Source organism: Curcuma longa, chromosome 6, assembly GCF_044706935.1.
Source record: "Curcuma longa cultivar G26 ecotype Majalengka, Jawa Barat chromosome 6, ITB_CL_G26_1.1, whole genome shotgun sequence".
NCBI classification, from domain to species: domain Eukaryota; kingdom Viridiplantae; phylum Streptophyta; class Magnoliopsida; order Zingiberales; family Zingiberaceae; genus Curcuma; species Curcuma longa.
Window position 1 is genome coordinate 7,838,485 of NC_133866.1, and position 15,059 is coordinate 7,853,543.

The 15,059-nt window shown below is 38.5% G+C and overlaps 1 protein-coding gene and 1 pseudogene across 1 annotated transcript; both read left to right on the forward strand.

Moving 5' to 3' along the window:
- The first annotated feature begins 6,747 nt into the window (after positions 1 to 6,747).
- On the forward strand, positions 6,748 to 7,726 carry LOC141830541 (uncharacterized). Its single transcript, XM_074717952.1, has 2 exons — positions 6,748 to 6,843; positions 6,938 to 7,726. The coding sequence occupies exons 1-2, from the start codon at positions 6,748 to 6,750 to the stop codon at positions 7,724 to 7,726; spliced, it is 885 nt and encodes a 294-aa protein (XP_074574053.1).
- Positions 7,727 to 14,131: 6,405 nt separating this feature from the next.
- On the forward strand, positions 14,132 to 15,008 carry LOC141831224 (mavicyanin-like; annotated as a pseudogene).
- Positions 15,009 to 15,059: the final 51 nt, after the last annotated feature.

Here is a 15,059-nt window from a genome sequence, read left to right on the forward strand (position 1 = left end):
ATCCTTATACTGTCCTTATGCTGGAATGTTTTTAATGCTGCTTTTGAGTGTGCAGATATACAGGACAGGTTATGGAGGGAAAATTCAAATGGATGGTGAGAGTTTCAAGGCGGGCTTTTGAGCTATCTCTTCTGCAGGGAGAGTTCTGTGACAACGGACGACAGCTGGTGTCAGCTTTTGGCAGGGATCCGTTGGGCACAAGAACCAAGCAGAGGTTATAATAGAAGCAAGAAGCAGCGCTGAGGACTGAGCTTCCACGCATTCACCGTTGATCATCCTTGAGAGCTCAAAAGCGCCATTGCCAATCTTACGAGAGCCTGATCGTGAATCAAAGAAGAGGAAACAAGAGCAACGTCCTGTGTTTGGAGGAACCGGCTTGCAAGCTGTTCTTGTTGGCTCTGTCTAGAGCAACGTCCTGTGTTTGGAGGAACAGGCTGAGCAACAAGCGGTTCTTGTTGTCTCTGTTGTCCGATCTTTGATTCATTGTATTCTCCTTGTCTTGAGCTTATCTTTGTTTCATTTGAGACAATCTGTGGAGAGGTTCCTCCACCGAGAAGGAGAAAATTATAGCCGGTATTTATCGGGGTCTGATCTGCCGAAAGATCGAGGGATCGTCCACCTTACGGACACGCCGAGGAGTAGGAGCAAGAAGCAGCGCTGAGGATCGAGGTTATAAGAGAAGCAAGAAGCAGCGCTGAGGACTGAGCTTCCACGCATTCACCGTTGATCATCCTTGAGAGCTCAAAAGCGCCATTGCCAATCTTACGAGAGCCTGATCGTGAATCAAAGAAGAGGAAACAAGAGCAACGTCCTGTGTTTGGAGGAACCGGCTTGCAAGCTGTTCTTGTTGGCTCTGTCTAGAGCAACGTCCTGTGTTTGGAGGAACAGGCTGAGCAACAAGCGGTTCTTGTTGTCTCTGTTGTCCGATCTTTGATTCATTGTATTCTCCTTGTCTTGAGCTTATCTTTGTTTCATTTGAGACAATCTGTGGAGAGGTTCCTCCACCGAGAAGGAGAAAATTATAGCCGGTATTTATCGGGGTCTGATCTGCCGAAAGATCGAGGGATCGTCCACCTTACGGACACGCCGAGGAGTAGGAGCATCATCTCCGAACCTCGTAAATCCTTGAGTTAGCGTGCTGATTTCAGTCTTCGTATTTCTGATTAATCATTCCGCTGTGCTAACGAAGACGAAGCAAGAAAAAGGCGAAAAGTGTGGCCGGCTATTCACACCCCCCCCCCTCTCTAGCCGTGTTCAAGAGATCCAACATACAGAAGCTTCAAAATTCAATTGGAAAACTCGACTGATTAAAATTAGTCAACTGATAGAGTGTATCAGTCGACTAGTGTCATTGTTCAAGCAAATGGAGAGTTCAGAACTTGACTATAAGATTTGACTGATTAGGAAATAGTTCCTGATGGCGATGGATAGTCAACTGATGCAAAGGTGGATGGAGTTGTTGAGCTGATGGGCCAGAGTAACGTTTGAATCTACAGTGGATCAGTCGACTAATAGGTAAAATCAGTCGACTGATAGATGGAAATCAACTCCAACTTGAAGGCTATAAAATAAGGGTCTCGAGGAGATTTTCGATGTCGATTCTGAAGCGAAGCGTTGGTGTATTTCCAAATCAACAAGAAGCAAATTCTAAGAAATAAGAAAGCGCTCCAAGTAAGATTCATGTAAAGTAATTTACTTTTATTGTATTTTATTTTATCTCTTATATTTGCTTGTGTTGTGTGTAACCATAAAATTATAAAAGGCTTCTCCACGTTCGGAAAGTATCCGAGAAGGAGAAAAATTAGTGGTGGTAGTCGTTAGGATTAAACCTTGGATGTAATCACTTTGGGAGGTGGTGAATCCAGTAAAATAAACTTGTTAGCATCATGTTTCATTTCGTTGGCTTCACTTCAAGGTTTCCACTGCGTATTCAAGAGACAAAGCAATCGAAAATATTCACCCCCTTTAACTTGCATGAGTCCTAACAATCATCAGTAAACATCAAAAAATATTTCTTTCCACCAAATGATGTAGTTCTGATAGGCCCATATAAATCAACATTAAAAGTGCCACATCTTGGATTTGTGATGTTCACTAGCAATAAGAGTTTGGTTTCTCACATTAGAAATCTTAAGTGGAAACATTTTGTTTTCTATCATTTGCACGCTAACAATAGTCTGCCCAAAATCTTTGTCAGTAATAACACAAATTTCGTTATCAAATAAAATTGCATAGCCATCCATCATCAATTGTCCAACACTTAATAAACTATGTGTCACACTAAGAACAAATAGGTATTGTAAAACAATTTTACTTTATCATTACTAGTCTTCACGACAATAGTATTTTTGCCTTAGACATGTATTTGTTTATTATCTTCAAATCTTACTTAGCATCTTTTGTGACTCATCAAACTCTTTAAATAATGACTTATTGTTAGTCATGCGGTTTGAACATCCACTATCCAAAAATCCAATATCATTTTAACTTCATTAGAATGAGAATAAATAATAAATAACTTATTTTCCTCATTTTTCTTCTTTCACATAATTTGCTTGTGAGCCATTTATGCAATTTGCCTTTACCATACGTTCCTTTATTCTCCTTTTGAAAAATTCTTAATTTTTAATCGAGGAGAGATGTCGAAGCGTAAGTTTGATTTTGAGGAATTCAGGATCAACCTCGCTGCCGCCTACAACTTCGAGAGAATACCGACTCCGCAGCGCCTCTACACTCCCTTCCTCCTAAGGTAGCAAAGACAACCATGAAGATGCAAACCTCGACAATATCGAGTACGATTAATTAGTCCTACTCTTCAAATCATCCGATCACAAGAGGCGGTGGAGACGACGACAAAATCGAAATATTTGATGATCCAATTTATAACGATGCTAACGGAGAGGACATAAACCTAGATGAAGTGTTGATTGAAGACCAGAAGCCCACTTTGTCTGACGACAATCAACATCCTAGTTCATCTATCGAAGAAGCTCCAGTCTCTATCGTCTCGCTTTGCATTAACTCGGCGCCCTAATTTATTCAGCATGACGAAGACGAGACTGAGCAAACTAGCGAACCAATATATAACGAGGTACTTTATGGTAATGATTGTGAGATTTTGGTTATTCATGAGATTCTAAATTGCAGATTATCTAAGGATGCAGTGCATGCTCCATTAGAAGTACAATAGCCGCTCAGCGATTTGATTAAATTAATGTCAGAGAATCTTCCTTCCATTCTACCACTTACGAGACGACTTTTGATTCATTGACACCTGAGAACTTTTGATCTTGAAGACACTACCTTAAACTTGAGGATGAGTTCTTTTCAACTCAGGGCGTCTGATGCAGGAGCATCTAGTAGCACAACTAGTTTATATCTTTCGATACAATTATATTTTCCTCCGAGCTGTGACGAGAAGAAATCGAGGCTACCAGCTCCCTTTTGGGTCCTAATAAAGACGATTAAGACCACCGATAAGGAAGATGATCAGCTCGTGATCTTCTGATGCAATTGGTATAGTAGGATTGTGATATTATAGTTCACTCGAATCATATCATTAAAACTCTAAATTTGGCCTTTAACTTTTTTTTAATTTATTTTCAATTTTTAGGATTAATTTTCTTTTCTAAAAACTTAGTTTAGATTTTGTGTTTTTTTATTTATTAGTTTTCTTTTCTAAACATGAGTTCAGATTTTATCTTTTTAGTTTTTTTTTTACTTTTTTTTCATTTTAATTTTTTCTTATTTCTTAGGATATTTAAATAGGGGTAGGGCTCTTGTAAGATAAGTTTTTTTTAATAATATTTTTAACAGTGTCGTTTATTTTTCTATCTCCTAGTATTCTTCCGAATCAATAAGTTTTAGAAGATTATTTTTTATGTTCACAGTCGATCAACGGAATCAATATTGCCTGCAACATAATCGCTATCCCGCTCAACGTCATGTGATAAGTGCATGTGTAGGAATATCCTCACAGGTTTGGCGACCAGATGCAAGGTAAGAGAAATTCAAGAAGACCAAGGGTAGGATTCTTTATAAGGAAAAGTTCTTACAGGGTCGGAAGATTAGATGCAAATCAAGGATCCAAGAAGGTTGAGGCTCAGATTCTTGATAAAAGGAGAAAGCTCGAGTAAATCGCGAGATTGGATGCAAGGGTGAATGAAGATTCAGAGACGAGGAAACTCCAAACACAAAAGTCCAGGAACATGAGATTCATCAAACATTAGGAATTTGTGGAACGAGGGTAGTGAAATTAGGCGTATTTCGGCCATTAGAATGGCTGAAAATAGTGTATCAATTGATTGATACATTGTAGACTTGAAGGGGGTTCGTGATTAAGAGGTTTAAGTGTGCAAACCCTAATTAGGGTTCAACAATTGATTGGTGAGATCATAAAACCTTAAATAGGGGAAAGGGTTTGGTTAGTAATTGATTAATAATAGGGGGTTTGAGTACAAAGTGTTGTTGTATTGCCGGACCAACAAGAGACATTCTAAAGCAGGCAACAACTATCAAAAGCAAGATTTGTGTAAAATAATTTACTTTCATTATATTTACTTTTATATCTTATATTTCTTGTATTTGTTTCAATAAATAAGTTGTAAGAAGCTTCTCCACTTCCAAAAGCTATCCGAGAAGGAGAAGGTTTAGTGATAATAATATTGTTAGAATTATACCTTGTAGTAGGAATCGGGAGTTTTGAATCAAATAAAATCTCGATTTGTTGTGCATGTGTTGACATTGGTTTATGTTTTTATTTTCCACTACGCATTAACATTTTGTAAACTAACACAACTATCGAATGAACACGAAAGAATCAAAAAAAGCTATTCACCACCCCTCATTTAGCTCGCATTGGTCCCACAATAAGTATTATAATTTATTTAAATTATCCATGGAGAATAAATGATAAAGTTCCAATATGCATAAAAAACATTTTAAATCACTTGATAAGATAACCCCACATGTCCAATATATAATCTTACTTGCAAGTAAGAGATGATAATTATAAGAAACAATTATTAAAATTGTAAATTAGGTGAACTTAATAGAGTTGCCTAAATTAATAAATAAGTTATTTGTTTAGATTAGCATGGAAAAATGGATGATCCTTAAAATCCATAGTAGGGATAGTTACTTTATCCCTCTACTACAAGATAATCCATTCAACACTATCGATATCTGAGAGGATATATCTATATTAATGCCACCATAGATTCAGGTAATTATGTTAGCCTTAGGAACTTTGATATGTGAATTCAACCTCAAGCTCAATTTGGTTATAAATTTATGTTGGGTCATTGCATAGGTGATATTGGTGTCATAGTGTAGCACTAGTGCATCGTTGAGCATTATAGTCTATTAACCTTTTAGATGATTATAATTAAGATCATGCAAGTAGAGACGACATTAATATCGTTGCACTTAGATTGTTAGATGTCTCATGAATATGTTGGCAAATTTGATTTGTATCTTTTGATATTTCAATTGTGTTATACAACAAATAACACTCAAAATTAAGCTTTACTTAAATCATTAGTGTGATCCTACTGGCTCTCTTCAATAATCTTAGTGTATCATGATGGAGGAATAATATCCAACCAAAAATATTTTTCAGAAACATTTGGCACTATCATTTTTATTCTCTATAAACATGAGCTACTTGTTTTTTCCTTAAAGTTCACATAGTGCATCAATTAATTCTTGAACATTATGGATTATATTCCTGTCTAATTGTTTGAGATAACATTAGGGTTGAAAGTATTAACTTATTAATAAAGGTGGGACTTCTAGCCAACTAATGGAATCATGTCTATAGGTGAAAATAAAGAACAACTCAATTTAAACAAAAAAAAGGTTTAATTAATTAAACCATTTACTTGGAGGACAAGTTTAGAGGACTTGAAGTTGTCAACACTCTTACAACATGTCACTTCATTAGGTGTTGCTTAGAAGTTGTCAACACTCTTTTTCGTCAAAGAGGAATATAATTAATTAGAGATTATTAATTAATTCATTGTGACAATAAATAGGGGCGGCAAAAGAAGGAAGACCGTACCCACCCTGTGTCATGAAAACCAAATGGCATTGAATTAAACATGATTGTCTTTTTCCTACTTAATTAAATTTGTGGGATCTTTAACTGATTGGTCTAATTAAAACTTTTGTAGTGACTTAAACGGCCAGAGTATCTTTTATTCTACCTAAGTAAAATTGCAGAATCAAACTCCTCAAAAATAAAAAGGAAAAAACACAAATGAGGATGTACCATTAAAAGATGAAATTTGGCATCCTAGTGGTCTCACGCAATCGATCCCACGACTAACTATGATGAGGCAAATCAAAAAATTATAATTAGTCATTACGAGAAAAGTATTATCTTGCCATTCGATCATTATCCACTTCAATAAATCAGTCATGTATTAATCAACTCAATGCTAGGATGACGATGAACCATCACATGATAGAACGCGATTGCTTAATTATTTTATGATACCGTTATATATCTGACTGATTCCACATCTATAGCCATCACATGCAAAATATCGTTCCTGATCTTCTGCTCCTCCATGGGCTTCTTTTTTTATTCCTACGTATTCTAACTCTGTTAGGCGGTTGACTTAAAGTCAAGTCGCCAAATTAAACGAAGCGTAAATTGAGGTTTCCGTAATCCGTACGTACTATACCAAGTTCTTTATATATCACGCTAAACCCTGACGGACATCGAGTAATTGAATTGTATACATGTCGACAAGCTCCCTGGAAATTGTGTTCCGTAATGGTAACTCCACGAAGCAGGCCGTGCCCCTCGAGGTCTTTGATTCTCACGAGGAGATTCAGGTCCCTAGCTAGCTGATTTAATTTAGTTCTTTTTTTCCTTTTTGTTTGCCAATGATTGATCAATTAATACGATACTGTAAATCCATGCTCGCAGAGCGTAGCGATCGTGTTGGGGTGGACGACGGTGGTCGTGAGCCAGCGTGGTTCGTCGCTGGAAGTTCTCCTGGACGATCAGCAGCCTCCTCCGCAGGTTGCAGCACCAAGCGATACGACCGATGACGACGCAGTCGAGATCAAAGTCGTGGCGGCCGACGATGAGGTGGAGCAACGCACTGATCGAGAGCCGCCGCGATCGATCTCGGCGATCACCGAGCAGTACACGAGGGAGGCGCGGGGGCTGCTCATGGTCCTGGCGACCTTGTTCTTGCAAATGGCGTACCAAGCGGGCGCCAATCCCCCCGGCGGTTACTGGCAGGACGATCTGAGCGGCACGCATCTGGCCGGCGGCGTCGGCGACGACGCTTTTGCTCCTCTTCCTACCTCCTCCGTCGCGGCGGTCCCGCACCGCGCGGGGGACCCCATCATCCGCGACAAGTTCCGGAGCTGCTACCTGGGCTTCGCGTGGCTCAACGCGCTGGCCCTCGCCTGCTCCTCCTTCCTCGTACTCTTCCTGCTGGCGCAGCCGCTGTTCCGGAGCCGCCAAGCGAGCCATCCTCGGTGGCCAATGATCATCATGTACGTCAACCTGGTGCTGATTCTGGCGGCGTACACGACAGGAGCAGTCACCAACGCGGAGCTCATGATATCGCTGATTCCCATCGAGGTCGTGTCTGGCATGAGCGTGGTCATTCTTTACATATACACCGAGGGAAAGTTCTTTAGCATGAAAACGTTAACTCGGATCGCAGCAGCAGAATATCTGATGAGGTGGGTGAAAAACTGAACTCCATGTACGTGTATACATTGAATCTAGCAGTAACTAATTAATTAATAGAGATGAAATAAGAACTTCATGATTAAATAATGAATGCATGTGACATATATAATTAATTCTCCACCTCAAAGTTACTTAGTGCTCGATGGTCGTCAAGTTCTGCTTGATTGTGTGGAATCTTCCTAAGAGGAGGGACGTCTTGACAAATTAAGCAAGGAGATGGAGGCCCTAGCAGAAAGTGTTGAACAGTACATAGATAGATATAGAAGGTCGATCGATTGCCTGCAAAGAAATTAATGCCTGTATGAACGGCGGCTGGTGGCTTAGCATTATGAATTAGATGATGTTCCATGCAGAATTAATTAAATTAGCAAAACTGGGAAAGAAGCATATATTGCTCAGAAGGTGCTCGGAGGTTTCACTCGTGAAATTAAGAAGAGATTGCAGCTCGCTTTCTAGACGTAGAAAGTCATGCATCCTTGTTCAACAGCATGACTTTACTATTTAGACATTTTGTTCGCGTAGGTCTTCGCATGAAGAAGAACGAAGAACAAAGGAAATTAAGGTAGCCACACATGCATTACGTGTGGGTCCATGGTGGCTGGACGCCGGCCACATGCATGCGCCTGTCGATCGACGTGCAAGTCGGCATTGCATGTGGAGGAGAAACAACCACAAGTCTACGGTGAACTTGATCTCGAAGAGAAAGGATGCATGTATGTACCATAACATAAACAACAGAGCTAAGAGCATTATATTTGTCTCCAGATGAGTCATGTAACGCAACTAGCCAGAGCCAAATACTTTACTAGGCCTAACAAACGTAAATATATGTGTTTTAATATTTATGAATAAAAGAGAGGGAGTCTTGACATAACGATAAAATTATTATCTTGTGATTTAAAAGTTATGAGTTTAAGTCTCGAAATAACTTCTTGTAAAATAGGATAAAACTCTATACAATAGACTCTTCCGAAATCTTACATTTGTAGAAGTTTCGTGAAGTGGACTGAACAAATAAAATTAAAATCCCAAGCTCACTAATAAAAGATTTAAACAATTAAGGAAATTCGAATTGAGAGAGTTTGATATTAACTAAGTTTATGCCAAGCTTAGTTTGATACTAATTAAGCAAGCTCGTTAAAAAGAAACAAAGTTAAGTTTCGTGTAGTGGATTGAACAAATAAAATTAAAATCTCAAGCTCATTAATGTAAACAATTTAAACAATTAAGCAAATTCGAATTGAGAGAGATTGATATTAACTAAGCTTAAGCCAAGCTTAGTTGATACTAAATTAAGCAAGCTCTTTAAAAAGAAACAAAGTTAGGTTTGAACAACTGCTTTGATAATTTAGTTCATTTTAACACCGATTTGTTTGGCTTAATTAACTTATTAAACAAATTTGAACAACTAAAGTCGTTGTCATTTGACTTAAAGATAATAGGTTTGAGTTTTGAAAATAGTCTCTTGCAAAACAAGGTGAAATTGTGTACAATAGATTCTTCCCTGAGACCCTACGTTGACGGGAGCTTCGTACACTGGGCTGTCCATTTTCATCAACAAAGCTCTTACACTACAAAAAAGGTCTTTTTTGACAAACTTTAAAAAATAATTCGTCTCAATTTTTTTTTTACGATGAAAAATTTTTCGTGGATAATATAGATCATCGTCAAATTTTGTGACGAAATAATATATATAAATTCATCATAAATTTTGAGATAAACTTATGTTTCATCGTCAAATTCATTATAATTTTACGACAAAAATATAATTCGTTGTAAAATTCACTCATATACAAATCTATGAAGAAAACTGATTTTCATTGCTAATTTGCAACAGAAATTGGTGTTCGACGCAAATCTGTAACAATAATAAATTCATTGCAAATTGGTGACGAAAATGATTTTCGTCGTAAATCTGCGACTAAACATGTTTTTGTTGCAAATTGGTGACGAATCCAATTTTGTCATAGCTTTGCGACGAACAGATTTTTCATCACCAATCTGCGACGAATATACATGTTTCATCGTAGAGTTGCGATACACAATGAATTTTGATAAAAAAATTTCATCGCAAAAAGAAATTTTTTTTTCAGAACCTCCCCATTTCTGCATTGATCATGTTTATAAGTATCCTGTTTATTGTTGGGATGTATACTATAAGCCTAGCTTTTGTAGGAACATCTATTTTGAAATAATTTGAAATGAGAATTACTTTGGTCAAATGTTTGTATTTTATATTTCTGATATATGTTAATGTAGTTGTTCACTTAATTTATATTGTAGATAACATGGTAAGTGGTGCCACAGAGAAGATCATGTTACCAGTTCCTTATAAATTATAAATAGTAGCTCACAACCAAGATAGATTGGGACAAACCATTGGAACGGTTGTAGTGTAATTGGTATTAGTTTATCTTGACTATAAAATTACACTAGTACACTTTGTGTGTATTGAGCAGGACCGTTTGAGGTCGTTCGATTTATACTGATTATATAATCGAACTAGACCTCTGTTATTATGGATGTGCATGCTCTTAATCCCTATATAATAACAAACACATATACTTAGTATTTATTTCTTTAACTTGTCAAAGGGTGAGATTTATTCGTTAAATCAATATGCCCGATGAGTTGGAAGATAATGCTATTTATATGGTGTGTTGTTGATTATAGAAGTAATCTGTGTCCTAATTATTTAGGCTGATGATGTCCCCTTGAGGAGCTCATAAGGATTATCATGTAAACCCTACAGGTGGACTTAGTCCGCATGATAATAAAGTTGAGTGGTACTACTTTCGGAATTATATGTTAATTAATTGAGTTGTCAGTAACTCATTTAATTAACGGACATACGATATCTTAAACACACGGAGATTAATGCACTCATGATAAGAAGGAGCTCATATTGTAATATGGGATTGGTGTGGTAGTTCAATAATAACTCTTTAGTGGTATGTGTTATTATTGATGGACTTGAGTTGGGTGTTCAGGCATTGGGTATTTGGTGACCTTATCCTGCACAACAAGTTAGCTCAAATATAACATGTAAAGGATCGAGTCAGTTCACCGAACCAACTTCGAGTCTTAACTTCGGATCTCCGGTGAGATCCTGGGTTAGACCGGTGCCTACTGTTCCTCGTAGGAACGCGTCCTCACCCACTCCCTCGGGAGAATTTACCTGATGCCAACCGAGTCCTCCTGACCCGCTGGACTTGTGCTCGGCTCTGTCGTTGCCCCCCAGGACTTGAAATGCAACTGATCCTCCTGATCAGTCCATTCTTCTACTGCAACTTGGTCCTCCTGACCAAGTCCAGTCCTTCTGCAACTTGGTCCTCCTGACCAAGTCCAGACTTCTGCCTGGTGCACTTTGACTCTGCCAAGACTTCATGCCTAGCAGCACTAGGACTTAACCTGTTTTCTGCTAGCTCAATTCAACCTGGTTAGCCAAACTACATACTTAACTTGATCCTAGTTCCATAATCAAAACTCAGGTTTGATCTGCTAGTGCTTCCTGCACTAATAGAATTGTGTGTTCTCTTTCATCAATTATAATTTTTTAATTTATCTTTTCATAGATGATCGTGAAGTTGACCGTGATAAATTTTATCTTTTTACTATAATAAATAAAGATTGTGAAATTATTCATTAATAATATTCACGTATATTCATCAATAAACTCTTATCAATATGATAAATAAATAGTTTTAAAAAAATAAATAAATAAACTTTTATTATAAGTTTATTAATGAATTAAATAAATTTTAAAATATAAAATTTTAAAAAATCAAACAAATTTAAACTAAAAATTTGAGAACATCTAGCTCAAGCTAAATTTGAATCAAATTTAAATTAAATTTAAACTAAATTCAAGTTCATAAAAAAATTAAATCAAATTTAAATAACTATTTTAATGATTTAATTTATTTTAGAGTCTGTTTTACTTGACTGAGTTATTATTATTTTCGCCCTCCGTTGCAATTGCAAAGGTATCGATCACTTGTGTGTAGCATGCTGTGTAGCAACCATTCTGATTTTTGCTATTTCAATTCGACAAACTGCTTTCAATTGATCTAACTTCGCTCTTTCGATACCAACATGATCCATGAAAGAATGAATTATGTAATGTGAGGCCTAGTATAATCCGTGCGTCGTGCGAGAATGACTCACGTGTCTAGTTCGATATGAAATTTTAAAAATTATTTATTATATTAATTTAATTTTTCTGATTTTATTTATTATGTATATTTTTAAAAATTGTAAACTCGATCAGTTTGATCATAGATCAATCGGGTCTAAGTCCATGTCGGACGTCCTTTGCTAGTCACAAGTCATGTCAATATGATCCATGATAAATTGTATAGCACTCTTCTGCAAAAGGTGGAATCCGTCACCTTAGCAGCCCCATACGGTCAGCCCCATGACTGGAGGTAAATCGAGAAACTGCAGTTGATTACGACGCAAGAGGGTATTGCCTGGCTTCGTCAGGATTCGAACCATTACCCTCTTCTGCAAATCTGTTACGTCGTAACCAACTCAGCTATGTCTCGGGGGCAATTGTATAGCACTCGATACAACATATAAATAGATCAAATTGTCGATACAAAATTTCATGGACCCATGACATAACCCGCAAAATTCATGAACAACTGTTTCAAAAAAAAAGTTGAGTTGTAAGTCAAAGGTAAACTGAGATCACACCCTATCAAAAAGAGGCCCGAACCAAGTTAAATCGAACTTGAGTTTGATCGAATTGTGAACAGATCAAGTCACTATAATTTCGACTAAGTAGACACTTGACTGCTCAATGTTCGACTCAATAGAAGTCGGATTCTTCAATGTTTGATTCAATATCTGACTCAATAAATCTGACTCTTTCAATATTCAACTTAGTAGAAGCCTGACTTTTCAATGTCCGACAGTAGAAGTCCAATCCTCAATGTTCAACTCAATAGAAGCTCGACTCCTTAATATCTGACTCAGTAGAAGCCCGATTCCTCAACGCCCGCCCAACTCAGTTGAAGCTCGACTCCTCAATACTTGATTTGGGGGTTCTCAACCCATGGATGCACGAATGTCTCGAGAGCCCCACCTCGAGTGTAGCGAACATGGTTAACACAAAAGCGCAGAGAACATGGTTAACGAAAGGCGCAGAGAACATGGAGTGACGTCACATCTCCTTAACTAGAAAATGACTGACTAGGGACACGGATAGGGGATGTGGTGTCGGGGACTGACCAAAATGTGCCAAAGCGGGAAATGTGAGGTATGGTTTCTCCGACCAAGAAGAAGGTATAAAAAAGGGTTTGCTCTCGTGGGCGAAGATACACATACAGAAATACACATTCTTCTTTACTATTATTGTTCTTCTTCTCTACTTTCTTATCATCGAGATTTGACTTGAATGTCGGAGTAACTACATCAAGATCCACCTTAACCTTCATTTTAATCCTCTTTTGACAACCTTAGAGATTCCTTAAAACTCGTGCACCCTAAGCTTATTTGGAATTGCTTCAGAGAAAGCCACCCCTATTTGTGTCCAACCAGTCAATTAACTTTGACTGTTGATATTTTATTGAATCATTTCATCTCTTATCTCATACCAGATCAAATCACAATTGCAAACAATTCAAGACTCTGTTATAGTTGGAAATTTAACACGTGGTTGACTGTGCTCCGAACCTAACTAATTGGCTATAGTAAACGCCTTGATCTAAATTTAAAAAATAAAATCATACTAAAAACTAAAAGTCATTTCTAGACGTTTATAAGTTCAGATTTATCGATGGATGAAATAGGAGAATACCATCTATCTAATATTAAAAAAAATAGAATATATTAAAATTCAAATCTCAAGTGGGAAACTACCGGATCGGAGGAAAAGCAAAAAAAAACTCCTATTCAAATTTGCATCGTGTGAGAAAAGGCCAATAGACGAACGAGTCACGCGTTCTTTGGAAATTAGAGAGAAGATGGCGAGTTAGGCAGAGAGTTGATTTGATTTGATTTGGCAGAGCTCCAAATTAAAACTTAAATAATTTATTGTTTTAATCAAATATATTACTACTTTTATACTAAAAATAATTTTGACTTTTAATTAAATGATTCGTTTTAAAAGTCAAAATAGAGCATTAAGATGACTTGAAGGAGGATTTTCTAGAAGATCAACCAAAATTAACGAGGATTTTACGGAAGGAGTCCAACTGAGAAGAACCGCCAACCTCATCGATCGCCACCGCCACAACAACTTGTCAAACCCTCCGGTAAACGCCGGACGCGATCACATTTCATACGCCGAGTCAAAGTCAAACCCGAGAGAGGAGTAGTCAAACAAAACAATTGATTTCCCAACTTCCATCGCTATATATAAATTAGCTATCGTAACCGGAACTGAAGCAAGCAAATCAGTAGAGAACTGAGGAAGAGGAGGAGGAGGTTGCCGATTAGCATAGCACAGCACAGAGATGGCGAAACGAGCGACGTCATTGACCATCGCCGGGCTCATCTTGGTGGCCGCCAGCTTCTTCTCTGTCTTCGCCGCAGCCACCACTCACGTCGTCGGCGACAGCACCGGGTGGACGATACCTCCCGGCGCCAACGGCAGTTTCTACTCCGCTTGGGCTTCCGCGCGGACCTTCGCCGTCGGCGACACCTTAGGTAATTAAATGAGGACTCGTCGGTGCAATAACTACTCGATTTCATCATTTCGATCGATGCAAATTGCTCACGATTTAATCTGTCCGATCCTCGCAGTGTTCAATTTTATGAACGCGCAGCACGACGTGGTGGAAGTGCCGATGGCGAGCTTCAACTCCTGCTCCACGGCCAACCAGATCGGGTCGACCTACAGTACCAGCCCAGCCAGCTTGCCCGTCGCCACTGCCGGCGTGCACTACTACATCTGTGGGTTCTCCGGCCACTGCCAGGCTGGCCAGAGGCTGGCTGTAACCGTCACCTCCTCCTCTGCCTCCACTCCCGCCGCCGCCGCGGCGCCTCCTACTGCTCCGGCAACTGGCGGCGGCGGCACTGTGCCGTCGGCCCCCGGCCCTGGCAGTCAGGTGCCCAGCTCGGCCGCGGCTTGGGCTCCATCCTTGGCGTCCTCGCTCTGTCGTCCCTGCTCGCCTCCCAATTCTTGTTCTAATTAAATATCTTAATTAGTTATATCTACGACGAATACAAATAGGATTTATGATCGATAGTGTTCTTGGAGATGATGATTCATTGATGCTTGATGCATGGCAATAATAATATATTGGATTGGATCATTGGATGGATTCAATTGAAATGGAATGGATGTTAACTTTCCTCTGTTTGATTCATTTTAAACATCATTTGATGTTCA

Bases quoted from the DNA above. Each gene is read 5' to 3' on its own strand.
- LOC141830541 (XM_074717952.1), top strand. From the start codon at position 6,748: ATGTCGACAAGCTCCCTGGAAATTGTGTTCCGTAATGGTAACTCCACG. The intron at 6,844-6,937 runs GTCCCTAGCTAG...CCATGCTCGCAG, and splicing joins ATTCTCACGAGGAGATTCAG to AGCGTAGCGATCGTGTTGGG.